At 40.3% G+C, this 26082-nt stretch overlaps 2 protein-coding genes across 8 annotated transcripts in view; both read right to left on the bottom strand.

Annotated features, from left to right (window-relative positions):
- The window catches only part of myom3 (myomesin 3), a 54785-nt gene extending 53921 nt beyond the window's left edge, over positions 1-864 (bottom strand). For all 6 annotated transcript variants that reach the window (XR_008835372.1, XR_008835373.1, XM_056443548.1 and 3 more), the window contains exon 1: positions 767-864. The gene's annotated coding sequence lies outside the window, so the exon portion shown is untranslated. The remainder of the gene's footprint in view (positions 1-766) is intronic.
- A 6579-nt stretch (positions 865-7443) lies between these two features.
- Positions 7444-19667, bottom strand: ifnlr1 (interferon lambda receptor 1). 2 transcript variants are annotated; one of them, XM_056443564.1, is made up of 8 exons: positions 18845-19667; positions 17141-17267; positions 15821-15990; positions 15537-15721; positions 14983-15124; positions 13669-13799; positions 11384-12296; positions 7444-7522 (listed from the first exon to the last, which is right to left on the bottom strand). In XM_056443564.1, the coding sequence occupies exons 1-8, from the start codon at positions 18891-18893 to the stop codon at positions 7515-7517; spliced, it is 1725 nt and encodes a 574-aa protein (XP_056299539.1). In that variant the 5' UTR covers positions 18894-19667; the 3' UTR covers positions 7444-7514. The 2 variants fall into 2 exon arrangements, with proteins under 2 accessions (XP_056299539.1, XP_056299538.1); XM_056443563.1 differs by lacking the exon at positions 7444-7522 and having other exon boundaries at positions 9913-12296; positions 18845-19662.
- Positions 19668-26082: the final 6415 nt, after the last annotated feature.

The raw sequence follows: 26082 nt of genomic DNA, 5'->3' as shown, positions 1-26082 counted from the left end.
GACGAAGAATTAACAGCATCATACAGATGCATTTGACTCAGACTCGGTGTTGTGGTCGTAGATTCCTCGAGGGGTTTAGTTTTTTTTCTCGTTTAGTTTTGTTTATTTCGATCAGCAATAATAAACAAAAATCAAAATGTCAACAAAAGAAGAAAGTGGCTGACCGAAAGGGTCAAGGCTTAAGCTATCAAGCTTATAAGTGCCCTAACCTATGATTTCACGAAAAAACTTATTTCAGAGAACCATATACATATACCTATATATATATATATAGGTATATGTATACCTATATATACATACACACATACATATATATATATACACAAATACACATGCACATACTGTACATATACATACACATTCACACACCCACATATACACACACACATACATAAATACATACACATACACCACACACACACATAAATACACTCACAAACATATTTACATAAAACAATAAACAAAACCAAAAAAAACTTGTCCCCATTAACCGTTACTTATGATGCTTCATCAATGCTGATACGTCTGTACGTCTCCAGTCATGTCTTTACATTTTTTCTTGAATATCACCAGATTTTTACTTTCTCTGATGTCATCAGTTAAAATATTCCACTGTTTCACCCCACAGACAGAGATGCACATGCTTTTTAGAGTTGTATGAACAATTACCATGCACTCTAATGTGTCGCTAACCCGTCTTAACTGATGAAAAGCTGGATGTCATTTATGGTGTCGATGAAGACCGAGGAAAGGAAATCACACTCACGCTTTCTTTAAAGAAACAGGTGAAGTCCTCTGAGTGTCAAAGATCTTGAGGGCGGATACGTCTCACTTCCCTTTCCGTCTGCCTGTCTGTCTCTCTCCTTGAAGAGCGTGCGTCGCCTCGCTGTCTCACCTCTCAGTGTCGTCTCCCCCACTGCCTCCCGTCACTATGCCTGTGTTGATGAAGCGATGGCGGTGACCCTGAACACAAAGTGTCCCTCAGTGCCAAGAATGTGGACAACATAATGCCCTCATTCTTAAGTTGGTAAATATAGACCAATGACACATCCCCTACACACACACACACAGCACAGACCCAGTCTGATCGATTTACAGACAGCTCTGAGGACAAGAGAAAACACAATAGCTCCCTCTGCAATTAGAGAGGCTGGAGCGAATGACCCGAGCAGCGGAAAGTAGCAGCTGGAACGACCTCATGAGAACAACCGTCTGCGGACGGAATTACGAAGGCCTCTTTCATAAATGTCACTAAAAGAAATGCGAACACGTATTTTAGCCCTCGGAGCGCCATCCCACCTGGGTACGGAAATAAATGAGAAATTAAAGGCGGGGAAACGCCAAGCGGGACGAGAGAGGAGACGGAAGGGGCGAGGGGTGAGGCAGGGAAAACAAAAGAGAAGAGTGGGAAGATCTGAATGGAAACAAAGGGAAAGGCGACCAGCTGTTAAGATGGAGTTGAGATGGAGAGAGGAACTCGGACTATTTGATTCCTCCTTATTAAAAATATGACCTTTAACTTGAAAACGCAAGACGGTAACGATGGTGGAGAAACCACCTGGGACCTCCCACCGGATTCTGCCGTTATACATCATTCATTGTATTTCTATTTCTTGTGTAGTAGTAGTAGTAGTAGTAGCTTTATTGTCAATTTCTTCACATGTTAGGACATACAAAGGAATCGATAGGACGTTTCCCACTCTCCCACGGTGAAACATATAAAAGTGCACAGGCACAACAGATAAGACAAGACATTTCCTAATACTAAGTAAACATAAAGATTCACGTACAGTTGTTATAAAAACTATATATATAAATACTATAAATACTATATATATATAAATACTATAAATACGTAATACAATTTTTAAACAAGTGAATACAAGTGATTAAAGTGCAGAGTTTTGAGTGATTTTTTAGGGGATTTTCAGCTTCACTTGTCTCTTCCTTTCACTTTCACGTCTCCTATATTTCTTACATATCATATAAGGCCATTTGTTTGGAAGTATCAACTAATTTTGGATGTAACTTCCTAGTCAGGCTTGCAGTTTGGGCACGGCAGATCTGGTCACACACTTTAAATGTGTTTACAGATATTCACGGATAATAAGTCACCTTCCTGATCCCCCGACTTTACCTGTCGGCCCATAATCAGGTCAACTTTTTAATTTATCCAGTATTTTCTGACTTTATTTTAATGACATTCACATCAGCCTTTTTTCTTTTACTCAGTTTCCGAGTAACAAGCATCAAGATGAAAAAACACCTGAAGTATCCCCTTATATTTTATACTGTGTGTTATATTACCGCTTCACTGTACATTGATGCGAGTTCATTCTCAGGGACCAGCATTGATATCATTAGTTCTCCTTCACTTTGCTCTTGCCTCTCGTTTCCTTTCACAGTGATCTTTGATTAGTTCCGGGGACTTGTCCACGGTCGTCTCATTAAACACTCAGACAGGGTTTATTAGAGCTGCGTCTGTTTGGATGATATCTAGTGCCTCTGAAAAGTTTTATTTTATTAGCTCTGCCAACAATAACTTGAAGAAAGCCCAGTAGTTATTGTGTGAGCTACAAATAATGTGAAGCAAGCCCAAAGTTTCTTCTTCTACTTCTTTTTATTTGGGCTTTCGGAGTGGAACATATAGTATTTAAAGTAGAGGTGTTAGAGGATTTAAAACAATACAACTAAATAGATGAAAACAGACAACCACAAGTCAACCGTTATACCCAACGTTAGCATACATGTATGAGGTAAAGGCAGGATTTCAAATTAATTTTGTCCAGTTTAAATATAGAGAACAATAGGCAGACATAGTCCCCACATGAATCAGGTTCACCTGGTCCAGCCCCTAGAGATGCTGCTATCGGCTTAAAGGCTGCTGGGGGACGTGTTGGGATACACTGAGCACCTATCTCCTCTTCTCTCTCTCCTTATGGATGAATTTACATCTCTCCATCACACATTAATAACTCTGCTTCCTCCCCAGAGTCCTTGTGACTCCACGCCTCAAAGGGTCCATTGGACCTTCTGGATCGTGGACCACTCATACACTCTGTCAGACTCATTGAATGTGTTATAACTCTGTAATGATTCCTTCTGGTCACATGACATCTGTCCATCCTGGAGAGGGATCCTCCTCTGTTGTTCTCCTGAAGGTTTTTTCCCTTTTTTCCCCGTGAAAGGTTTTTTTCTATTTCTTGGGAGTTCTTTCTGATCCGATGTGAGGTCAAAGGTCAGGGATGTTGTATGTGTACAGATTGTAAAGCCCTCTGAGGCAAATTCGTAATTTGTGATAATGGGCTATACACAATAAACATAATTAAATTTACTTAAATCGTTTTAAACTATTTGCATTACAAAAATATAAAAACTAAATATTAGATGAAAAGATAACAAAAGTAAGTAGTTGTCAGATAAGTAGTAATAGTGTTTTTTGTAAATCCAGGTCCATTTATGGGAAGTTTTTAAAGCGGTAGATAAAGAGGCGCCAGATCTCCTATAACTGTTTCTCACTTTCTCTCAATGAGAACTATTTTTATTCACAAATGCAGGTACTGTGTGATCTTTTCCATCACGGCAGAGTGAGCCGGAGTCTTTACCTGCCTCCAGCTGAGTAATATCCTTCTGCGTGCTGGTAGGGTTACACATGTTATCATGTAAGAGCTGGTGAGCACATGCTCCGACCCTTTGAGTCCAAAGACAGACATTAGAGTTATCTGTGTTGTCATGGTGGTGTGATTTAATGTGTGTGTGTGTGTGTGTGTGTGAACTTGTGGAGCTGACTCATGGAACTGAAAGCACACGGAGGCTTTGTGGAGAGAAGGCACCACTCGAGGCCACAGCGCTGTATGGAAGGATGGGGGGTTATTTATAAGCCTGGAGCGGCTCCACCTGCCCCCGGTACATAAGCACACTATACACGCTGCGTTTGCCAGGCCTTCTCTTCCCCTCATACATCAGCAGTGACTGTCAGCCTGAGAATAACTACTGGGTAAGGTTATCGCCGTGATTCAATACTAGCATGACAAAAGATACTCTGTGTACCTCTTTTGATACAGCGGCAAAAAAGAGAGAAAATTCACAGAATAAGGGTCATCTTTTGTAATTTGGGGGGGATTAACCACCCACACACAGTGATGGCACCTCCTCTTTCACACCAGTGGTGAAGAACACCAGGAGTTCAGTTTTCATGAAAACAACTGCATGACACATTAATAAGAGGACACAAGGCTGAATGAGACGGCATCGAGAGGACTATTTTTTTAAAAGACAGTCCAGCGCAGTGCTTTTCTGTAACAGTTTAGCTCCACGCCTTCCTTTTTGTAATAGTTGTTTTCATCCTGTCACACCATCTCGTCAATCCAACTCCCCTCACCTGCCTCTGATCACCTCGTTAGTCCCTCATTCCCTTCACCTGGTCCTCACACCCTTCTCACCTGCAGCCCATCCCCTCATTAGTCCCTCACTATTTAGCTCCCTCACTTCCACTTGTCCTCTGCCAGATTGTCTTGTGTTTTCGTGCCAAGTTCTCCAGTGTTATTAGAGTATATTCCTGACCTGCCTGCCCTGACCTCTGATTCTCTGCCCCGCCCCTTTTTGAACTTGTTTGCTTCTTCGACTGATCTCCCGGTTTTGACCCAGCCTGTTTCCAACCAAAGACAGTATTCTTTGTTACTCCTGTCTGAGCTCTTGGGTCCACTCTAATAGCGTTGTGAGATTTTCTCCACATACTGTGTGTGTGTGTGTAGCCCCAACCTAATTGGGCGAAGTGCAGAGCAAAGGATAATAATGATGTCTTGGCAGCGGTGCTAACGTTGGTACTGGACTTGCGTGTCTATCTGTAACTTGAAGTGTCAGCCTTGGGTTGAAAATCAGATTGTAGATCTTTTTTTCGACATCTTTATTCATAGCTTCAGCTTCCATTTTCTTTCGTGCTGAAAGTAGAAAGTTGGCCGCTGCTGTGTTTTATTAAAAGTGCTGATTTTTTTACCACTTTTACTAAGAAGTTTCTGCAGAGCCGCCATGTTTAAAAAACTAAACCTGTGCCGCCTTTGTCTGTTTAGTGCCATGTTTATTTAGACCACTTAGGCTAAATCAATTTGGTTGCACTCTCCCACAGCACCTGTAGCACAAAAATGTGTAATGAATTTTGTACATGCACAAGGTGACCACGTATAGCAGGCAGATAGGGAATAAATATTTGCCGCACACTGAGAATGTGCTTTATCAATCATTGATTTCTATTCAAAATTCAAGACTGCTCTGTGCTGCTACGTGCATTAATTATGAATAAAAACCATAAGGGAGAGTGACTGTCTGCAAATATTTATTCCCTGATGGCTGTTCTTGCATTTTGACTGCACCTCCCAGATGTCAAGGATACCATATCCGTGGGTCACTGTGGAGGGAACGGACTGTGATATGCCGTTGACATCTGAAATATTATATTTAGGGATTTTTGGGAAATCCACCGCAAATGAAGTGTAGCAGCATCGACTCAAGTTTTTTGCAGTATCTCGAAGTACGGTTCATCTCTTTAAACTAAGTTGAAAGCAGTGTTTGCTGCATTAAATGCATGAATTGCTGTGATATAGCCTGAGCTCTCATCGTGATGCAAATCCCCACACACCCCACTTGTAATAACAATTTCGAGGCTTGTATTAATGTTTTTCTTCAGTTTGCGGCTCATAACAGTAAATGTGGCATGACATGAGCCAGAGGCCGGGATATAAAGGGATATCAATTATGTAATAATGTAGACTTGGCATGACTGTTTTTGATGTGGGGTTTCTTCTTCTTCGTGTTTTGACAAGCAATAATATTCCAAAACCCCAATTCCTTTATTGAATTAATCCATTTCTTTTAAGCATATCCTCCTTAAGCTACTCTCAGTTCTTTTGGCATTATGCATGTTATAAAAGTGAGGTATCACTCTTACACTATTGGCAAACTCAGGCTGGACACTCTACTCAGTGTTCAGCCATCTGTCAGTTACAAATCGGAAACAATGTTCAACGGGAAATTACGAAACGCACTTTTCATCTTCTCCCCTTCCCGTGATCGTGCCCAGAATAGACCTTAATGGACACCAACGTCTCCGGGATGATCCATCATTTCCTGGCCGGCCTTGACAGCTGTTTTCGTGCCTTTTTCTAATCAAGGACCCATTAAGAGCTCATTAGGATGCAGGCGAGGAGAGGGAGTGGACGACGTGATTGCATCCAATTACACGCAGACTTCAATTCATCAAGTGATTTGGTCTGGAGAGAGGTAGGTGTCTTTTCAATGGGGGAGGCAGGGAAAGGGCTTCCCCTTATGTCACATCAAAGTGGAAAAGTAAAATGAGCTTTATATATATATATATTTATATATATAAGAAGCAGAGACATTTTGTTGAATGAAGCTTTTATCAGACAGTCTGGGTGCGCCCTTTGATCAGTCGCCTCGATCTCAGATTAATTTAAGGATCGAAATAGATCTGTTTATATTCAAGTTGGAGAAACGGATGCCCAATAAAATGATAGCTAATGAGATTAGGAATGAGAACATCATTGTCCTACGAGCTGCTGGACAGATTGTAAAGCACTTTGAAGCTAAATTGTGTTTTTGGACTATATATAAATATAATTGACTTGACTGAATCTACAACACAACTCTTAAAATGGATACGTCATCCTATATGTCAAACGTTGGTATTTTACAGTACAGTTGTGAGAAGCCCAATGTAACCCTCAATCTACCACCACACCAAATTCCATTCTCAAATTCAACATTAAAAGTGTCCTTAAAGTGTCTTTAAACTCATGAAAGTAAATTAGAAACGTTCATAAAGTAACTCCAAGGTCCTAAAATAAAATCATTATCAGTGAGCCGTGAATTCATTTCACTGGACCCATCAGAAACGACAATGATATTGTTTTTAAATGGCTACCACGAAGACAGGGCGACTTTTGGGATGATGGTGTTACAACAAAGACGCCCAAGGTTATCATTTCTTCAGAGGAGATCTTTATTGGCTTTTTTTCACCACGCTGGAACCTTCCTTCGAATGTGGATGAGCAATATAATAAATGAGGCAATGAAAACTGTGTGTACATGTGTCCTGTTTACACTCCAAACAGGAGCCATTTAACCTTAATTGTAATCTCTTCCAATACAAGTGCATATATTAAGCTCCAAGGACACATTGCGTCCTCGTTTCTATTCTGAGGAAAGAAAGACTCAAAGTATTGCACATTCAGGAATTTGACCCAGCCTTCAACTTTGTACAATTGCGAAACCTGCTTGCGTCCCGGTGTGCTCTGCAGGACAAGAAAGGACTTTAGTGGCCATCATTACTTTAATTACACCCTCTGCTATAATCGAAATTCTATTTGTGCAGAAGCATTGGGTTGGTCTGAACGACTACTCCCCATTCAAAGTTGTATCATGCCCGTGGTACTCAAGAGGGCCCCGCAATCTCCCATTCGATCTTCTTGGGACTTGGAGAGTTGAAAGACGGGGGAGGGTCAGCCTCCTGGCAGAGAGAAAGAAAAGAACCTGTCAAAGCCGCCAGCCAAGTAAAGAATGAATTTTCTTTAAAGGCACGTGACCCAAAGAAAAGAAAGATAATAAGATAGAGGAAAAGAGCATGATGAAAAACTGGACAATATGCCCTCAGACATTTATTTTCCAAACGGGTGAGAAACCTGGTTTCCCTGGTTCTGCTCCTTTTCACATCCTGTTTGATTCTCCTGACGGTTGTTGTCCCAACATTTTTTTGACTGGATCCAACCCATTTTCTTTGTCTATCTACTTCCCACTTACTCCCACTCTCAATAGCCATGCCACATATTCATTTCATCGACGTGCTTTTTATGTCAGTTGCAGCGGTGAACTTCCCTGGTGCGTTGCCAGCTCCAGCTCTCTGCTCGTATGAAACCTTCCTTTACAATGCCCGCTTCTCCCTCTGCTTCTCTACCGGCCCTATTCTCACTGTCAGCCCACTCACAGTAGTAGAACAGATGCAGCGTGTTCATTGACATGCGTGTGCTCTGATGTAGAGCGGGTCACAGAAAGCCTAAGGGCTATGAAATATCATGTGCACCCTGCTGGTTTATACTTTTGGATCTGCTTGCACAGAACATGATGTATATATAGATATTAGCAGCACCTGATACATTGTGTTCTGTAAAAGTCACAGACCTCCTTGTACACCGGGCTTTAACTTTGACATGGCAGCAGACGACGTGAACAGTTAAATGTGTTTCTATCGAATCATTAAGATGTGGAGGAATGGAAACGAAAGAACCATCAGGCAACATGACGTCTTTGCATTCACGCAGCAGTCAAAGCTGCGTGCTGCTGTGTTATGCATGTGCAACGAATGTGTATGAGGCAACCCGCCCATACAGCTGAGCTTTTGACATGTTCATGATGTAAACTGCGTCACAGGATGTATTGATTTAACTCGTGAGCGCCGCGGAGCAGGTCGGGGCGAAATTCTCACAAGAACTCAAATAAATGCCCCGTCGGATATTAAAACACATTTGGGGGGGACTTGATGACAGAGAGAGTAACTTTTATTCTTAAATACGAATGAATGAAAAAAATGTGTCTCCAGCAAAAAGGGCACTTTTCTCATCCAGGGCAAAAGGGCTGGTGCTTGAGCACCACTAGGGCTCTATCTGTGCACGTGCCTGCCTGTGTGTATACAGATCAGGATGTTACTGTAAAATATTCCATGAGAGTATCTGGCAGCATAACCAAGCACACGATGGGTATTAAACCAGAGAACCACTGGCGGCTTTTGTTATCCTTTGGAACGAGTCCCATAGGTGCCCTGTTTCTCTCTCTCCGTGTGAAACAGTTAAATTGGAGGATCGCTTCCTCTTCTCGCTGCTCGGGAAGGAAAAGGACCTCAATTGTACATTGTGGGTAAATCCCCCTCATGGTAACAAAAGCTGCTCTTTTTTTCCAGATCATTTCAAACCAGATTACATTTCTTTTCTTGAGATTCTGCAATTATAACACAGGTAGATGTAATCAAGCATTCTGATTGGTTGAGTGAGTCACGAGGTGTACTTTATCCAACCATAATGTCACAGCTGTTTACATTTATCTGAGTTTTTCACATCAGCGCGCACTCAAAATAATAATCACGGTAGATTTTGCGCCACCATTAGTTGTCAGTTCAAGCTTGACAGTTCACACATGTTTCGTGTGAACTTTGATATTTTGGGTGGAATGACTTTAAATGAGTAGTTAGCCGAAGAGGATACTTCAGGTGGACGTCATGCTACTGTAACGGACTGAGGGACATGTAATCTTAACCTGTTATAAGTGTTATTGTGTTCACAGGATTAAGTGTTCTAAGTAACATTAGTTATGGCAATTACTGAGTTCAGGTCAGTGAAGGTCTCATGACCTCTGTGTCGTGTGGAAGCTGTCAATCATCCTAGCTCCCTGTGGGGATGGTGGGACACATGAGCGTACTTGGGATTGGCAGAGCGAGTGAAGTGGGATGTTGTTGTTTTTGTGTTACTTGTGTGTGTGTGAAGGGAGTCTATGACCGGGAGTTTACGGAGCTTACAGATGTCAGTCAGACATTTGACATCCAGTGTCCCTGTTTTTTTGTCTTCTCTTTCCTTAAAAAACACACACTGCTGCGCAACAGGCTGTTGAGTTGAACTTTGGATTCTTTGTTTATCCACTTCACCAACTACTTGTTTAACAAGGGGAACATGGTCCGTATGTAGCAAGAATTTTTCCATTTTCACGCAAGTTTATTATTATGGCATATTGTATTCACCTCACCAAGAGACGGGAGTATTGACTAAGACTGGTATTGTTTGTCGGCGAGATCCGGTTTCAATAGAGTGAAGAAATACTCCCAGTTAAAAAAACGTTTACAACTTTCCGCCACCAAACAGTTTGACAGTTTTTATTGTTGTAGTTCCAGAATTTCTGTTTTAGAGAAAAGATTCTTCAATATAATTATTTGGAATTTCAGTCGAAATTCACTGTCTACACACAATAAAACACAATTTAAATGCATATTACATTCATTAATTTAGGAACACTCGCGTCAATGTTATTACTTTACAACTGTGTGTTAATGATTGTGCTCAGGCTGTTATCAGCGTGGCCACACCTTATATGTTTTTACACACTATTTCCCCCCTGAAAGAACAGCAAACAATGACGACTCCAACATGAGTTCATGAACTTTGTCAGAAAAATACAAAATATATATTATGCCACAGATGCAAACCCTGAAAATACTGAAATATGTTTAAGTTTAAAACTAGGACAATTCTTTATTTCCAGTGGAGATTCAGTCATGTTAGTCCCATTGTAAACAGCTTAAAGGGACAACAGGCGCCCGGCTGCGTCTGATGCTAACGTCAGCCACAAAGCAATCACATTTGACTTCATATCTAATCTTTAAGGCCGACTGTCCACAGTGTAATTTAAAAGCGACCAGATTGAGATTGTGTATTTAGAGTGTAATAAATTGTAATAATGTGTCGCCATGGTGATAGCACACAGATGCATATGCCGACTCTGACTGTGTGATTGCGGCGCTGTTGAAAAACACTTAAGTAGATCTAAACTTCATTTCAAATCCCTTAAAATAAATCACGTGTCGGGTGGGTTTTCCCTCAATATGTAAACAAAACAGACATTAGCCGTCTGAACACAGCTTTATACATCGAAATGTTAAGAGTAAGCGTAACTTCATACTTTATATTGCAGTTGTTATATGTCCCTCTCTCATATGCATAATAAACACATAGCAAAATAGAAATTCTGTTTAACAAAGTAGAGCTGCTACAATTAGTTGATGAAAAAAATATTTACTATAGTAGTATTTGTTATAGTAGAAAATGCTTTTTCTCAAAATGAAGAGATGACCTGTTTTTCTTCATACAGTATCAAACTGGTTCTCAGTTTTCACTATTTTCCGATTTTTTTATAAACCCAAAAATTAAGTCGATACATTAAAAAACTAATATTATTGGTTGCAGTCCCAAAACAAAAAAAACATGACGTAATAATGTATATTCGCTGATGTCTTCCAATGTAAACACACAATGTATGACTGTCAAAAATGATTATGTGAATAATTTTTTTTTCAAAACCGAAATAACAAAGCATGATGTATTACTTTGATTTGTAATTAAAGTTCCAGATGTGGTTGTTCGATATGTCTGAGTTAAAAGCATGTTTAAGGAGACTTAAAACATCTGTCGTCACATTAAGTTCATAACTGTTACTAAAGCACCCATCAGTGCTTTCTGCACTGCATCAACTTCCTTCATTGCAAATTACTCTTGAATTGGTAACACCCAACTTCCGAGAAGAATGTGCCTCGTCTCGTCTTCATCTTCCTCACCTTGCTCCTCCATTTTGGGACCCGTCCAAGTCCGCGGATAATCTGTCTTTCTGTATTCACAACGCTCTTCGGATGAAGTTTCAAGAAGGATCGCGGGCAACCAGTTTTGTTTGTAGCCTGCTTCTAGCACACCATCACGAGATGGTGGGTTCTTCCATCCCTGCTGGAAGTAAGGAGCAACTGGCTGCGATGGGGAATAATGGGTGTTGCAGTAGGCCTGCGTTGGTGTGGTGACGGTGCCCTCATCACACCCCGAGTCTGAGAACTCTGAGCCGTCGATGCTCTTCCAGGATGGCCGCCCCGTCATGGAGTCCGTGAGGTCAGATAAAAGCGGTTTTCTGTCTGGGTTAAGGGGCGGCATTGTGTCATCTGTGCTGTTCTGCAACTGAAACACGAGTGGAGACAACACAAGTAGTCCATTGGTATCCCGCTCTGTTTCCAAAAGCAGTGGCTTGGCTGGATTGCCCTCACAAGGGTCGGGATGAGGTAACGGTTGTACTCCACGCGAGCTCAGCTTTGGACTCGCTCCAGCTTTATCCCAGATTTCTCCACTTGAGGACGTTGGTAGGTAACAGGTTTCTCTGTTGTCATTGGTAGCCTGATGAATGTCTTCATTATGTGCATGGACGGCTACAACACTGTAGATTTCGGAGGACTGGGCACTTGTGCTCTCTGGATTTGGGGTCATGCTGCGTTCCCCTGTGCCAAAAGAGGAGCCAGTGCCATCTTGCCAGGCTTGGCAGAGGATGTCCTGGGGGGAATAACCTCCAGACCCAACTGAGGGCATATTAGGCTTCATCCGGATCGTTGCGTAAACTGTTTGGTCACTTTGAATGCAGACCTCCGCCTTGGAAATGATGAGATTCCTGTCTGGAGACTGCAGGACTGTGGTTGGGGTGCTGAAGGTGGTTACCTGTTTTGAAGATCAGGAAATGTTTTTTTATATAAAATCTAAATATTAAATATATATATATATACACAAATATATAAATATATACAAATATATATATTTATATATATATTTGTATATACAGGACTGTCTCAGAAAATTAGAATATTGTGATAAAGTTCTTTATTTTCTGTAATGCAATTAAAAAAACAAAAATGTCATGCATTCTGGATTCATTACAAATCAACTGAAATATTGCAAGCCTTTTATTCTTTTAATATTGCTGATTATGGCTTACAGCTTAAGAAAACTCAAATATCCTATCTCTAAATATTAGAATATCATGAAAAAGTATACTAGTAGGGTATTAAACAAATCACTTGAATCGTCTAATTAACTCGAAACACCTGGAAACACATTTTCAAATGTTTGATTTTGTTTTGCTGTTATAAATCTTTTTTTTTACTTGGTCTGAGGAAATATTCAAATTTTATGAGATAGGATTTTAGAGTTTTCTTAAGCTGTAAGCCATAATCAGCAATATTAAAAGAATAAAAGGCTTGCAATATTTCAGTTGATTTGTAATGAATCCAGAATGCATGACATTTTTGTTTTTTTAATTGCATTACAGAAAATAAAGAACTTTATCACAATATTCTAATTTTCTGAGACAGTCCTGTATATACACTACCGTTCAAAAGTTTGGGATCACCCAGACAATTTTGTGTCTTCCATGAAAAATCACACTTTTATTCATCAAATGAATATAAAATATAGTCAAGACATTGACAAGGTTAGAAATAATGATTAATATTTGAAGTATTAATTTTGTTCTACAAACTTCAAGCTCAAAGGAAGGCCAGTTGTATCGCTTATATCACCAGCATAACTGTTTTCAGCTGTGCTAACATAATTGCACAAGGGTTTTCTAATCATCCATTAGTCTTCTAAGGCGATTAGCAAACACAATGTACCATTAGAACACTGGAGTGATAGTTGATGGAAATGGGCCTCTATACACCTCTGGAGATATTTCATTAGAAACCAGACGTTTCCACCTAGAATAGTCATTTACCACATTAACAATGTAGAGAGTGTATTTCTGATTAATTTAATGTTATCTTTATTGAAAAAACAGTGCTTTTCTTTGTAAAATAAAGTCATTTCTAAGTGATCCCAAACTTTTGAACGGTAGTGTATATGTATATATTTATATATATATATAATACACATGCAAGAAACATGTAATGTCTTCCCTGTCTTCACTGAAAGTCACGAAAACAACTTCTTACTGTGACACATCTGTCCCCTGAACATGTGCATAGTCATGACAAGTGCCAGCAGGTGTCAAATTCCTGATCAGGAAACATTTCCTTGTCACTGCAGTTAATCTTACCAATAGCTTTGGAATGCTCTTTTCTTTTCCACCCCTCGCATAGTTGCACATGCACACAACTGAAGTTGTGACTACGGCCGTCAGGAGAACAGCGCCAACAAGAAACCATGGCAAAAGCGTCAGAGGGTCACCTGAGGGGGGAGAGAGTCGCCGTCATTTTCCAATTCGGGAAAACACACAACACACAGCCGTAACATCAGACAACCCTCAAGGCGTTTAAAACGGCGAGTACAAAGCTCCGATGGTGACACACAACTTCAGCATGTTCTCAACGCACCACTGTGGAAATGCCTTTGTGACGTCGGGTTGTTGATGTACCAGTATATCCAAGTACTTCCCAAAAGTATGTTGGTTAACAGGAACATACACAGCAGCCGACGGACGGGGATGTCCCCTCTTCAGGCGTATGAGAGCTTTGGCTTGTGCACATGTGTATTGTATCAAAGTATAATGTTGCCTCTAGATGTTCGAACTAGTTAGTGCCAGTGTTAGCTGTAGAGATTACACAATAAGGCAAACTAAGGGGAGAAGAACGTCACCTGAGTAAACGGACTAATCTCATCAGTCTGACAGCGACAGAAGAGGGAGGGGTCACTTCCCTGTGAAGTGACTTCCTTGAATAAAGCTCTCCATTTATTTGTATTATCATTCAAGAGTTAACAAGATCATTTTTAGAGGCTTGGATCACAGTATGAACAACTTCGCCATTGTGGCCAATATCAATAAATTCAGCTTCATTGCAAACCAGAGTCTTCCTGGTGGTTTTTGACCAGTGAGTTTACCTTTTATACCGTGACTGAGGATTTGTGCAGATGCAGGCGTCTTTAAAAGAGAACTGATTTATGACAAACTGTCTTTATATATTTACAAACACTTGTTTCCGAGTGGCTGCAATCACTTCGAGTCAAACACAGGAAACGTAACATTTTCAAGGATAAGTTTTGCATTTCCTCCACAGCAGCAGGGTCCTCCATAGCTTCCCAGTGAGATGCTGAGTGGCACACTGTCGCCTCAAGTAAATATAATGTTTTAGTAAATATAATTCAAGTAATGTAAATAAAGCGAATTATTAACTTCATCCATTACAGATTGTCAAGTGATTTTCACATTACGTAGAAAGAGCCTATCGTGGATAACACACGTGTATTAACAAATAAATCATCCACACCTAAATCTTTTATCAAATATTGGGAAATACTATTTCCCAAACGCATATCTTAGCGATTAATGGTCAATATTAATGTGTTGGTAAGTATAATGTGCGCTTTTACCAAGAGTGCGTGAGAGGATAATTGTGTTCAGCATTGACCTCACCTGGCAGTGTGACACAGAAGGGGGCCTGCTCACCCGGTGGGCGACCCCACTCCGTTAAAGCGTTGTACACCACGTAGCCGCAGTACTCGGTTTGGTTGTTCTTCAAGCTGATGACGAACTGGCCAGTTGTGGATTCATGAACCTGAAGACAGAAAGGGACATTTGGTTTGTAGCTGATTTAATCCGTTGCTGGTTTTATGGGTCAGTTAATCCTGAAACGTATATCATCAAATTAAACAAAACACTTTTGTGAGACACGGAAACCTGCAGGCAGAATGATAAGAGGAGCAACTCCACTGCATCACATTTTAAAGACCAAATCCCTTCAACCCATTGGGCGTAAATCACATAGACAATTTAGTTCGCCTCAACAATAATACAAAATTCTAATTTCATATTAATTGAAAAAATAGACTTGTTCTTGACAGCATTTGAAAATATTACCTTTGTTTTTGATCATTGCATTTACTCATTGTATTACACATGTGAGGGCTTTTATGATTATATGACTGAATATTGGTGGAGTATATCGCATGGTTTAAACGGAGACTCACCTGTGCAGCCCACGTTGGGTGGGTGATTTTTAAGACGAAGACGATTTCAGCTTTGGAAGGCCCTTTTTTGCTGCTGGTGATGATGTCGGCAATGGAGACTCCCTTTGGGCCCAAAGGCAGGGTTACGTTGACGTCCAAGGACGACACTCTTGGGTACGTAGACACGGTGGGCGGACCAAAAACAGCTGTGGAGGCAAAGAGTTGAATGAATCAATGTCACGATAGAATACATCTGGCTTGGCGGGAAGTAAAATCATTTCATGGATGAGCTTGGCTCTTCTTACTGTGTGCAATGGGCTTCAACCTTTCGGTGATGCCGCACGAGTGACCGTTACAGTACACTTTAGCCAGGTACTGAACATCATGAACTGATGGGGTTTCTGCAGTCAGGTCACAGGACAGAGCGGTAATGTTCTGGCACTCCTCTTTTATCTGGAATTTCTCCGTGGCATCACTATTAATAAAAAAAAAAGGTGCAGTACAGTGTGATCAAACTGGTAGTGGAACCACTGGATCATGCCAGTGTGTGTGCGCTGGTACCAAAACAAAAAATATCTTTGGTGGGGAGTTATATGAACCGTTTGATACTGCTTCTCATTGTTACATAAGTCACAGACTTCCAAAATATACATATTATAATATATTTGTCTTTCTTATACTGGCAGTTCTATGTTCATGGCTGCAGTGAAACAAACACAGGGTCATACCGACCACGCACAAGCAGCTATTTGTCACTGGAACACACGGTTCCTCCTCATGGGAGACAAATGCTCGTCTTTTGTGGTAACCTTGAACCGATATTAAAGGTATTGTCGTTAAAGCAGTCTTCCTCTGCAGCAGATTTTATGCTGGAAGTCGCTCCAGCAGTTCCAGGTGACGGTGGCTGGGAGAAAAGTCAAGGGGTGCCACTTGACATTTGTCTTGGAGACTGTCATGATTAATTAGACGAGAACCAGATGACATTTCCACTTTGTTGAGATCTATATTAGAGTCTGAGCGGATTGAAGAAAGTTACATTATATAGTTCTGTGTGAGCATCTTGATCATGCTTGTGATTGAGAACGGATCTTATAGCTCTTATTATTGTTGCGTCCAAGCCGTTGGTAGTCGAGTTGAATCCATCGCAGCATGCTAGTTTTCGAACACTACATTTATAGAGCCACTAGCCATTTCTATAAGAGACGAAGGGATTATTGGCGGCAAATGAAAGCCAGAAACGCACCTGGTCGTTGCCTCGTCATAAAACAGAAATCCTGGATATTAAAGGATTAGGATGGCAATTTTTTGTATTTTCAACAAATCCCAAATCTAATTGTTCCTACCGTAGAAAATCTCAACCAGTCAATTTAAATACAAGTCTTAATCAGCCTGAGATGTTGCTGAAATGAAAACTACTGTACAATGTAACATGTGATTTGAGTTTGACCCAATGTGTTTTTAACAGTCTACAAAATGCTGATTTGACACATTTTGACACAATGAGCAAACCGGGTGTTTACTCTTCAAATAGTTTTCCTGCTCTGACCCACTTCTCACCGAGCTGCAAGAGGGCAATGGAAGGAAAGGTGTAATTATAGTCACTCATCCGTCATCCTGGCTCTTACCTCCAGTACTGTACGCTATAGAGGACCTTCTCCCCAGGGAAGGCCGGCTTCATGAGGTCCCAGTGGAGCACGTTGTAAAAGTTCCTTGAAACAAAATACGGTCTTTCGTTGCCAGTCGAAAGAGAAGCTGTTGGAAGAATGGGAACGAGAGCAAAAGTCTGTAAATCAGTTCACTAATGTCCATGTTCTCATGAGCCTGGCTTCATTTTATAATGACTGTAAAATTCATATAATATAATGCAGTATTTAGTTTGAATACCATGGGCTAAATTACAAGTAATTAAGGATACTGTTCTCTACTGCAGTGGTGCTAAACCTTTTTCTTATGATGTTCCCCATGAGAATTTGTTTTTCATCCAAGTACCACCCAACCAGCACAACACATTTTTAGTTGAAGAAAAGATGTAATACACAGCGCCGTGCCATCGGTGTCTGAATATAGAACATCTCAAATTAAGTTTATGAACTTACTTATATTTAACTAAATATAAATTAAATAAAAATGTGTCACAGACTTTTAAATATGCAAATATTTGTTATAGTTTTTTTAATCTCACCGTGCCGTCATGTACCCCCGTTTGAGAACCACTACTGTAACAAGAGCCGTATACAGCCCTCTGTTCAGTTCACTTCAGTTTCTTTGTATCGCCCATTTTCACAAATTACTAATTTGTCTCAGAGTGCTTTACAATCTGTACAAATAGACATCCCTGTCCCAAAACCTCACATCGGATCAGGAAAAACTCCCAAACAACCCTTCACGGGGAAAAAAGGGAAGAAACTCTGCACCGTCTCCCTGTACGACAACGTTGAAGCCCCAGCTTCCCCATGTGAAGTCTTACAGTACATTTAATAGCTTAAGTAAATACAGGACTGTCTCAGAAAATTAGAATATTGTGATGAAGTTCTTTATTTTCTGTAATGCAATTAAAAAAACAAAAATGTCATGCATTCTGGATTCATTACAAATCAACTGAAATATTGCAAGCCTTTTATTCTTTTAATATTGCTGATTATGGCTTACAGCTTAAGAAAACTAAAATATCCTATCTCTAAATATTAGAATATCATGAAAAAGTATACTAGTAGGGTATTAAACAAATCACTTGAATTGTCTAATTAACTCGAAACACCTGCAAGGGTTTCCTGAGCCTTGACAAACACTCAGCTGTTATAAATCTTTTTTTTTACTTGGTCTGAGGAAATATTAAAATTTTATGAGATAGGATTTTAGAGTTTTCTTAAGCTGTAAGCCATAATCAGCAATATTAAAAGAATAAAAGGCTTGCAATATTTCAGTTGATTTGTAATGAATCCAGAATGCATGACATTTTTGTTTTTTTAATTGCATTACAGAAAATAAAGAACTTTATCACAATATTCTAATTTTCTGAGACAGTCCTGTATACATGTTGATGCTCTGAGTCGTTCCCATGTAGACCACAAAGCCATCCTGGGAGTTAGTGATTTAACAAATCAGGGGCACGTTTCAACTGTAATGTTATTTATTGCCCACGCTTTGTTTGGATGTGAAGGGAAATCAGCCGTCAAAAACATTACCAGGCTTTATTACATTGGCGTTTTTTATTTCTCCTTTTGCCGATGCTGCTTTGTAAAAGAAAATGACCCATAAAATGTTTGACTGCCCGTTACCAACATCTGTAAATCCAAAGCATAAAACCGTATTCGCTCCTGTGTACTTACCATAGCAGAAGAGGAGGAGAATGATCACCTTCATGGACCACATCTTCATCAGGCAAGCAGATCACAAAAAGAAAAACAAAGTCTGGGACTCTGAAGCTGCCGCCGCGAAGTTGTGGAATCAAAACAAGAGCAACATACGAAGCACAAAAATACAAATCTAAACTAAATCAACAAAAAAAAAAGAACTCTAATCTCTTAAATCCCTCAAAACCAAACCAGAGGGGATGTCAAAAGGGTTGAAAGATATTAACGCTGTATCGGGTTTTAGTGCATTTCTCCGGCCTCCGCTTCTCAACCATCTCTAATGTGTCCGTCCTGGGAAAGGAGTGGCTTTACTCAGGTGTGCAGGTGCACTTTGACACATGTTATCACCTTGTTCCTGTTTTTCAGTTTACTGTCTGTCCCGCCCACTCACATTCTCTCTCTCTCTCTCTCTCTCGCTCTCTCGCTTTCTCAGCTCGTTTTTCAGGTTATTTCTGGTTTGTAGAGTTTACAGGAAATGGAAAAAAACTAATTCAAACTGCAAAAGACTGAAAGAGAAAGAACATGTTTAAACACACATGCTGTGGGTTAGCAAAGTGGCTCTCGGAGCGACTTCTGGCACAAACTGTGCCGTTGGGAAATCTGGATTGCTGTTGGATTTTGCCGTTTGGTAATCTGAGAACCACTGACTGGTGCAGCTGTATCTGGGCACTGGAAAGTCGTTCGCCATGCTGTTGAATAAAATGTTTAGCTAAGCTGACTGAGTTGATGTTACATTTTCACCAACGTTAGCAATGACCTCGGACTTCTGACTTAAGCGTAATGTTACGGTCTCATGTACCATCATAACCATGTTCATCTTCAAGCAGAAGGTGTTATTTAGCATTTTCACAAACAAAAAACGCACAATGGGAACGTTTTTAGTATCCGTTTGATTATGTAAAGAGAATTCGAACATTTTCAAAGACCATTGCTCTTATTTTAGTGTAGAGCGTCAGATTGGTTTGAACAAATGTCCCTATGGTGATTAAGGTGTATAGTTTTAAGGCCATCGTGTACCTGGCGTTGGCTCAGACAATATGATGACACTGTTTTGGTAACCAGCAAATGAATAGGCGATTAAATACATGTATGAAAAGAGATAATTTATGTTCCTGTGTTGCATTAATTATATCATTAGAGTAATGATTATGAATGCCCTGCATTGGAGATGTGCTCTTGTTTTGCCCTAAGTTAAACCCAATATGCGCGCTAAATATGAGTTATTACCCTATAATTGGCATGTACACTCACACACACACAATTAAAGGCCTGTCTAATGGGTGTGTCATACTATAACATGTGAACTTTGCTTAAGTACAATGTTTCTTTTCTTTTCCATGTCAATTCACCAGCCTGTTTATTAAGAATCATAAAATGTAATGGCATGCTACCTAATATACTGCATCGACATTTTGAGATGAAAAACCCTTGTTGGGTGTCTTGTCAGGTTTGAATATTAGATTAAAACAATATTGAAAACTTTGAAGAAGAAAATATTACAGAGACAGTTGAGCATGTTGTGTTTGTACAGGTTGGACATTTCTCCATCAACTAAAGTACTTCACTAAGGTCTGAGGTGAACGGGAACTTCCAATGTGTCTGGTAAACAAAGCGATGGTTGCATCCATGTCGGCAAGCTGAGCCTCGGAGAAATGCCTCATAGATGATTCACACATCAGACATTTTGACTTTCATTCAATTTCGTAAAGAGGCGAGCGTGCACTCCGAGCTGTCGCTGGACCGCCTCCTGTGAATGGAATGCAGATATCATCAAGGATGTTGGATACACCTGTGTCGGGTGTCAACACCTCCCGCAGTCGTGTGAACAGAAACTCGATTTAGAGAGTGGATTCACGCCCCGATGAAGTGACGCATTTGAGGATGTTTGAACCCTGCGTAATGACTTTACTTAAATTCTACTTTGTGACTGGAAGTGGACACCCAGACACCCAAATATTAAGCAGAAAGTGACAGAAATGTAAGTTGTTATGTCATAAAGATGGTGTTATACAATAAACAAGCATTACAGCATTCTTGCAACTAGGTTCGCCTCTACTGTGTGCAGCTGGCGAGGTGGCAGAGTGACATTCTTGAATTAGACACCTACCAGCTCACCAGATGAATCTAAATCCCTCAAATTTATACAACTAAATTTAGCCTTGAAGTCACGAGACCTCATCAGAACGTATGCATGCCTTTGGCTCGGGTTGCATCTGTTCATTTGTGATATCACACTTGGAGAAGCGATGGTGACTTTGGTTTTCCCGTTCTCTTTTTTCTCTTATTGAAGTACTGTATCAGCAGATTGAACAATATAGCCCTCAATGTTTAATGTCCAATGGCCTCGGCCTGTTGGATTTATTGTCTGGTTTTCTGTACAAGTCTGCAAAGGAAATAGTAAATGTATTCACAAAACCCTTTCTGCATTATTATTATTTCTAGACTTAGTGAGATGATATTAATCCCTTGAAAGTGTCACTCAAGTTGCTTTTATGTTTCCTGCAAGGAAATGTTCTTGATTTTCCTAAACTGTGATTTTCCCCACCGGCTCATTTCCCTACGTTTCCCTCCATGCATCCCAAAATATAAACGACATGTGACACAGTATAGAAGTTGATTTAGCGGACTTCAAATTCAGTGTTAAATCTATTTGTGCTAAAGAAATGTGGTTTTAGGCAATAATCTATGGTCATAATTAGGCTGCCACTATTCCAGTGTTGATGAACAGTGTGGCCTTAAACTATTAAAACTATTAACACAAAAGAAGCCATCCATCTAATCTCAAACAGGCTGACGGACTGTAAATGAAGGTCGTTCTTGTGTCTCACATAACTGCGAGCTTTACTCAAATTGCATTTGCAATAACGACACGTAAAGGCCCAGATTGATCCGTTGCACCAACGCTGAGACAATCTACTTTGCTAATCTCGCTTTAATCCTCATCGATTACAAGTCTTTTCCAAATATTGCACGTGCTGATCTTTGTGTACACACTGTGTGTTATCGTCAGCTGTTTTCATTTGGTTATGGCCGGTGACAACTTTTTATAGGCAACAGCATCCTGGCGGTGATTTGTTCCGATGGTTGGTTTTAATTAGGCCGTTGTTTGACGACTCTCCTGTAACCGCCATCGTCACAATATGCCACCTGGCTGCTAAATAATAAAGGCCCTGCCTCATTTGTAAACCTTATGGAAGCCATTGACCGGTGTTACACGTGGGGAGTCGAGTACGTGATGTGCTAAACTTTTGAGAACAAGTTTTTAGAAAACAAAATGGCTCTCAGAATCTCCTGTATCGTCTTTTGAAAGATAATTTGGGGTTTTCTGCATTTGTGACTCATTAGCACTGTGCTCATGACTCCGGCAACATCCGTCTTTATGAAAGCGGCTCATGAAAAACCTTACGAGTTAACTAAAACACAACTATCGCTGAATCGTCTCTTTGGCCGCACTGTTTGACACCATCTCTGGTATGGCACCTGGTGTTTTGACTTTATTTCTGTTCCCCTCGCCACCAAATCCATTTACATTCGTGAGCGAAAGAAAAGGCTTTGATGTCGCTGAACACAAACCGAAGGAGATGTGATGCACTGCTGTGGGCTCTTGCACTTCAAGGACGTCATCAATAAATCATCCTTTGCAGTGTCGCGGCAAATCAAATGCATCTTGCATCTCTCGCCTCGTCGGCCTCTTTGAGTCACAACGACTGAGCCACACCTTTGATCTCATTCAGTAAACACCAGTTGCACTGGGCAGATCCTGGATCAGGTGAGGAGAGGCCAGGTTACTTTTCAGCAGAACCATTTTTACAATTGAGGTTTGATTTTGGAGCAATTTGGAACTCGCTTCTTCCCGACCTCATCTCCTCTATAACAGATCACCTCTTGCCAGATCCTAGTTCAATAACTGTAATAATAACTTCATATTTACACTATGTTGTTCTGCACTTCACACATTTCATTTATTTAGACTACACACATACACACACTTTGCACACTGTCTATATTTAATATTTAATTTAATTTTACACTGCAGTCATTTGTATTGTATTGTATTTGTGTATGCATATATGTTGTGTATATATATATACATATATATTTTACTTTGTATACTTTGCACAGTCATTGTATTATATTTGTTTGTGTGTGTGTATATATATATATACATATGTTTCATTTTATATACATATATATACTTCATTTTGTATTTTATATTTTACTTGTATACATCTATATCTTTCATCCCTGTTTTTTATATTTTATTCTCGTGTGTTTAGTTTATTGGTGCTGCTACTGTGACGACAAATTTCCCCTTGGGGATTAATAAAGTATCTATCTATCTATCTATCTAAGACCCAAAGAAAATAAGCTTTTTAAACAATTGGGGAAAGAAAAAAATTAAAACGATGGGTAGTAAATCAGCGGCTTTTTTGTAATCAGCAGTGTCTTTTGTGTATCGCGAGACAAACCCAGTGACACATTTACCCGAGGCGTTGAGGACACATGCGGGACGAAAAAAGAGAAAAAGGCCTGTTCCATGCAGCGTTTAGCGTTATCACTGAGCGGCTGTCGAGCTGCCAAGTTAACCGACGGGCAGAATGAGAACAAAGATCAAAAATACAGTTCTAAAGATAGGCGGAAAACACACGAGCGGCGCCACGCGGGTAAGCGGATCACGTCCCTTAAAGACAAGCTTGTGCATTTAAATCAAGGGGATACTCCTTGACACCATGTTGATATCTCCCATTAAAAGCACATCAGAGTATCCGTATCCGTAAACAACATTAGATAAGATTGCATTGTTGTTGGGTCTGCATTAATGTATAGGCAAAGCACCTCCAGTGTTTCTGGCTCGTTGGAGACGTATTACATAGAATCCAAACGTTTTGAAGAACCACAGCACGGAGGTGAGCAGGTATGCGTCGTTGGGAACGCTCCCCAGAGAAGGAAGGGTAGGATTTTGAACGCAGCCCTTAGGCTGGCTCCGCCCCAATCAGTGGCGGTATAGAAATTTACCTGTTGCCGTTTTCCTGCTACTATTTTACTTGTTTTTGCATGGTTTGGTTACGGTTAATTGTTTTGGGCTTTTAATTATTTGGTTTTAAATCATCTTAATTTTCTGGAATAAACTTGTTTTAAATTCTACTAAAACACGTCTCTGGCCTAATCATGGTAAATGAATCTGTGTCCTTACAATTAATTTATATATTTGAGTTGAGAACTTGTATTTCTTGGGGTGCAAGGCCCCAGGTGGCGTTGTTGATCTCTTTCATTTCCCCCTTTCCTTAAGGCCTCACCACATTCGCATAATGAAGCAAGAGATCTGACCTTGAAACTATAGCACTAAATAGCTTGATTCTTCTGAACGACACGCTCACTAACAGCAACATAATAGTGTTGTGAGATGTGCCCTTTCCATAAATTAATTAGGATGGATTCTTTTTTTTCTTCTCCCTACGTTAAACTCGTCGACGATGTGTCTCGAGGCTCAGACCCTTGGTCTCATCAGTAATGTGATTTGTGTCACGCATGCCTGGCCTCGTGCCATGGCATTATCCAAACCCATCAATTAAGGCGAGATCATTATAGTTTTAGTAGGGGGGGTGGAGATGTTTGTGAGGGCAACGAGTCAAAAGGGCGAAACTGAAACGGCATTAATGCTCGGATGAGGAGGGAATGCATCGATGTAATGTTAAGGCCATGATGCAAGTTTTTCATATGAATTATTCCTAAATGCCTTAAATCTACACCTCTAGAATAGCAAAGAGTAGATAATCCAACACTGACTCTGCAATAAGGAATATTAAAAAGCACAAGAAACATTAAACGCACCTCTGGTTAACAGCTGTATCAGCTCTGTGTCCATGCCGATGGACGCCGAGACACATGATGTCATTACACAACTAAACCAGCGGTTCCCGATCATTGCAGCTTGTGCCCCCTTAAAACAAACTAATGTCTGCTTTCTCTGCCGGTTGAGACCTGTTCAACCAAAGATACGTCTTGTTTTTCTTGTTTCATTTGAATAATTTCAAAAAGGCTTGGAGGAACTTTTGAAAAATGTATATTCTTTATTTAAGGGAGCAGAAACATAATTTTGTAGCTCTACTGTTCATCTTCTGGAGACCCCTCAAGTTTAACCTGCGATCTCAAAGCACACAGGATGGAGACCACTTAACCTGTCGACACTTTATTTACAAAATAAAACAAGTTTTTCTAACAACATTTCACTCATGCAAAATGTTGTTAAACTAAGGGGAGGTCAGAGCATGCTGTCCCTGTCACTCGAGCATACTGCAACCAAAAGTAAACAATAACTTCACAGGACCATGACTGGCTGTGCTTGGCTTGCCAGAGCGTCTAAATATGTGTTTTAACTATGATACAATGCCGAAAAACAGCAGCTCACAGAAAGTGGAGGAGCCCAGTGGCGAGACTATATCAGCAGTGTGTGTGAAACAGAGGAACTGGGCCTCAAGGACCAACTAAAACACAGCAGAGTACAATGTTATATTCAACCCCCCTTTTTCCTATTTGATTGCATTGCAACCTGGAATTAAAATGTATTTGGGGGGAGGGGTCTTATGTAATGGAGCTAGACAGAATAGTAGGTGAAGTAAAATAAATGAATACATTTGATTTATTTTTGTACCTGGAAAGTGGTATATATATATATATATATATATCCTTTGTGGAACCTTTAAAAGCAACTTCAGAAGTCTCAGAATTAGTAAAATAGCGGTAAGTCTCTCATGATTTGTCACATGATCAAACAGACCACCATCAAATCAATTTTTACCAAATGGAAAGAATATGGCACCCAACAAACCTGCCGAAGAGAGGACTGATTCTCACAGACTAGGCAAAAAGGACATCAGACGAGCAGCAAAGAGGCCAAAGATAACCCTGAAGGAGCTGGATGCCCATCTCTGTGGAGTGTACATCTTAAAGTGGTCCTATACACAGATACTTGCATCTCCGCCATGGAGCTTTCAGCCCCTTCAGGGTTGTCTTTGGTCTCTTTGTTGCCTCTCTGATTAATGTCCTCTTTGCCCGGTCTCCGAGTATTCATCCTCTCTTCAGCAGGTTTGTTGTCGTGACATATTCTTTTCATTTCAATATGATGGATTCTTCTACAGTCTGAATTTGGGAGGTGATTGGACACACCAGATCTTTTTTAGAGGCTTCATAACAAAGGGAGTGATGGGTGATAC

Source organism: Pseudoliparis swirei, chromosome 22 (genome assembly GCF_029220125.1).
Source record: "Pseudoliparis swirei isolate HS2019 ecotype Mariana Trench chromosome 22, NWPU_hadal_v1, whole genome shotgun sequence".
NCBI classification, from domain to species: Eukaryota; Metazoa; Chordata; class Actinopteri; order Perciformes; family Liparidae; genus Pseudoliparis; species Pseudoliparis swirei.
The sequence above is the reverse complement of the archived record's forward strand: the minus strand, read 5'-3'. Positions and strand labels throughout refer to the sequence as shown.

Excerpts from the sequence above, each read along its gene's own strand:
- ifnlr1 (XM_056443563.1), bottom strand. The coding sequence starts at position 18,893 with ATGAAGATGTGGTCCATGAAGGTGATCATTCTCCTCCTCTTCTGCTAT. Across the intron at positions 17,268-18,844 it reads TCTCCTCCTCTTCTGCTATG|CTTCTCTTTCGACTGGCAAC; the intron begins GTAAGTACACAG and ends TTCTTCCAACAG. Across the intron at positions 15,125-15,536 it reads ACCCAACGTGGGCTGCACAG|GTTCATGAATCCACAACTGG; the intron begins GTGAGTCTCCGT and ends TTCTGTCTTCAG.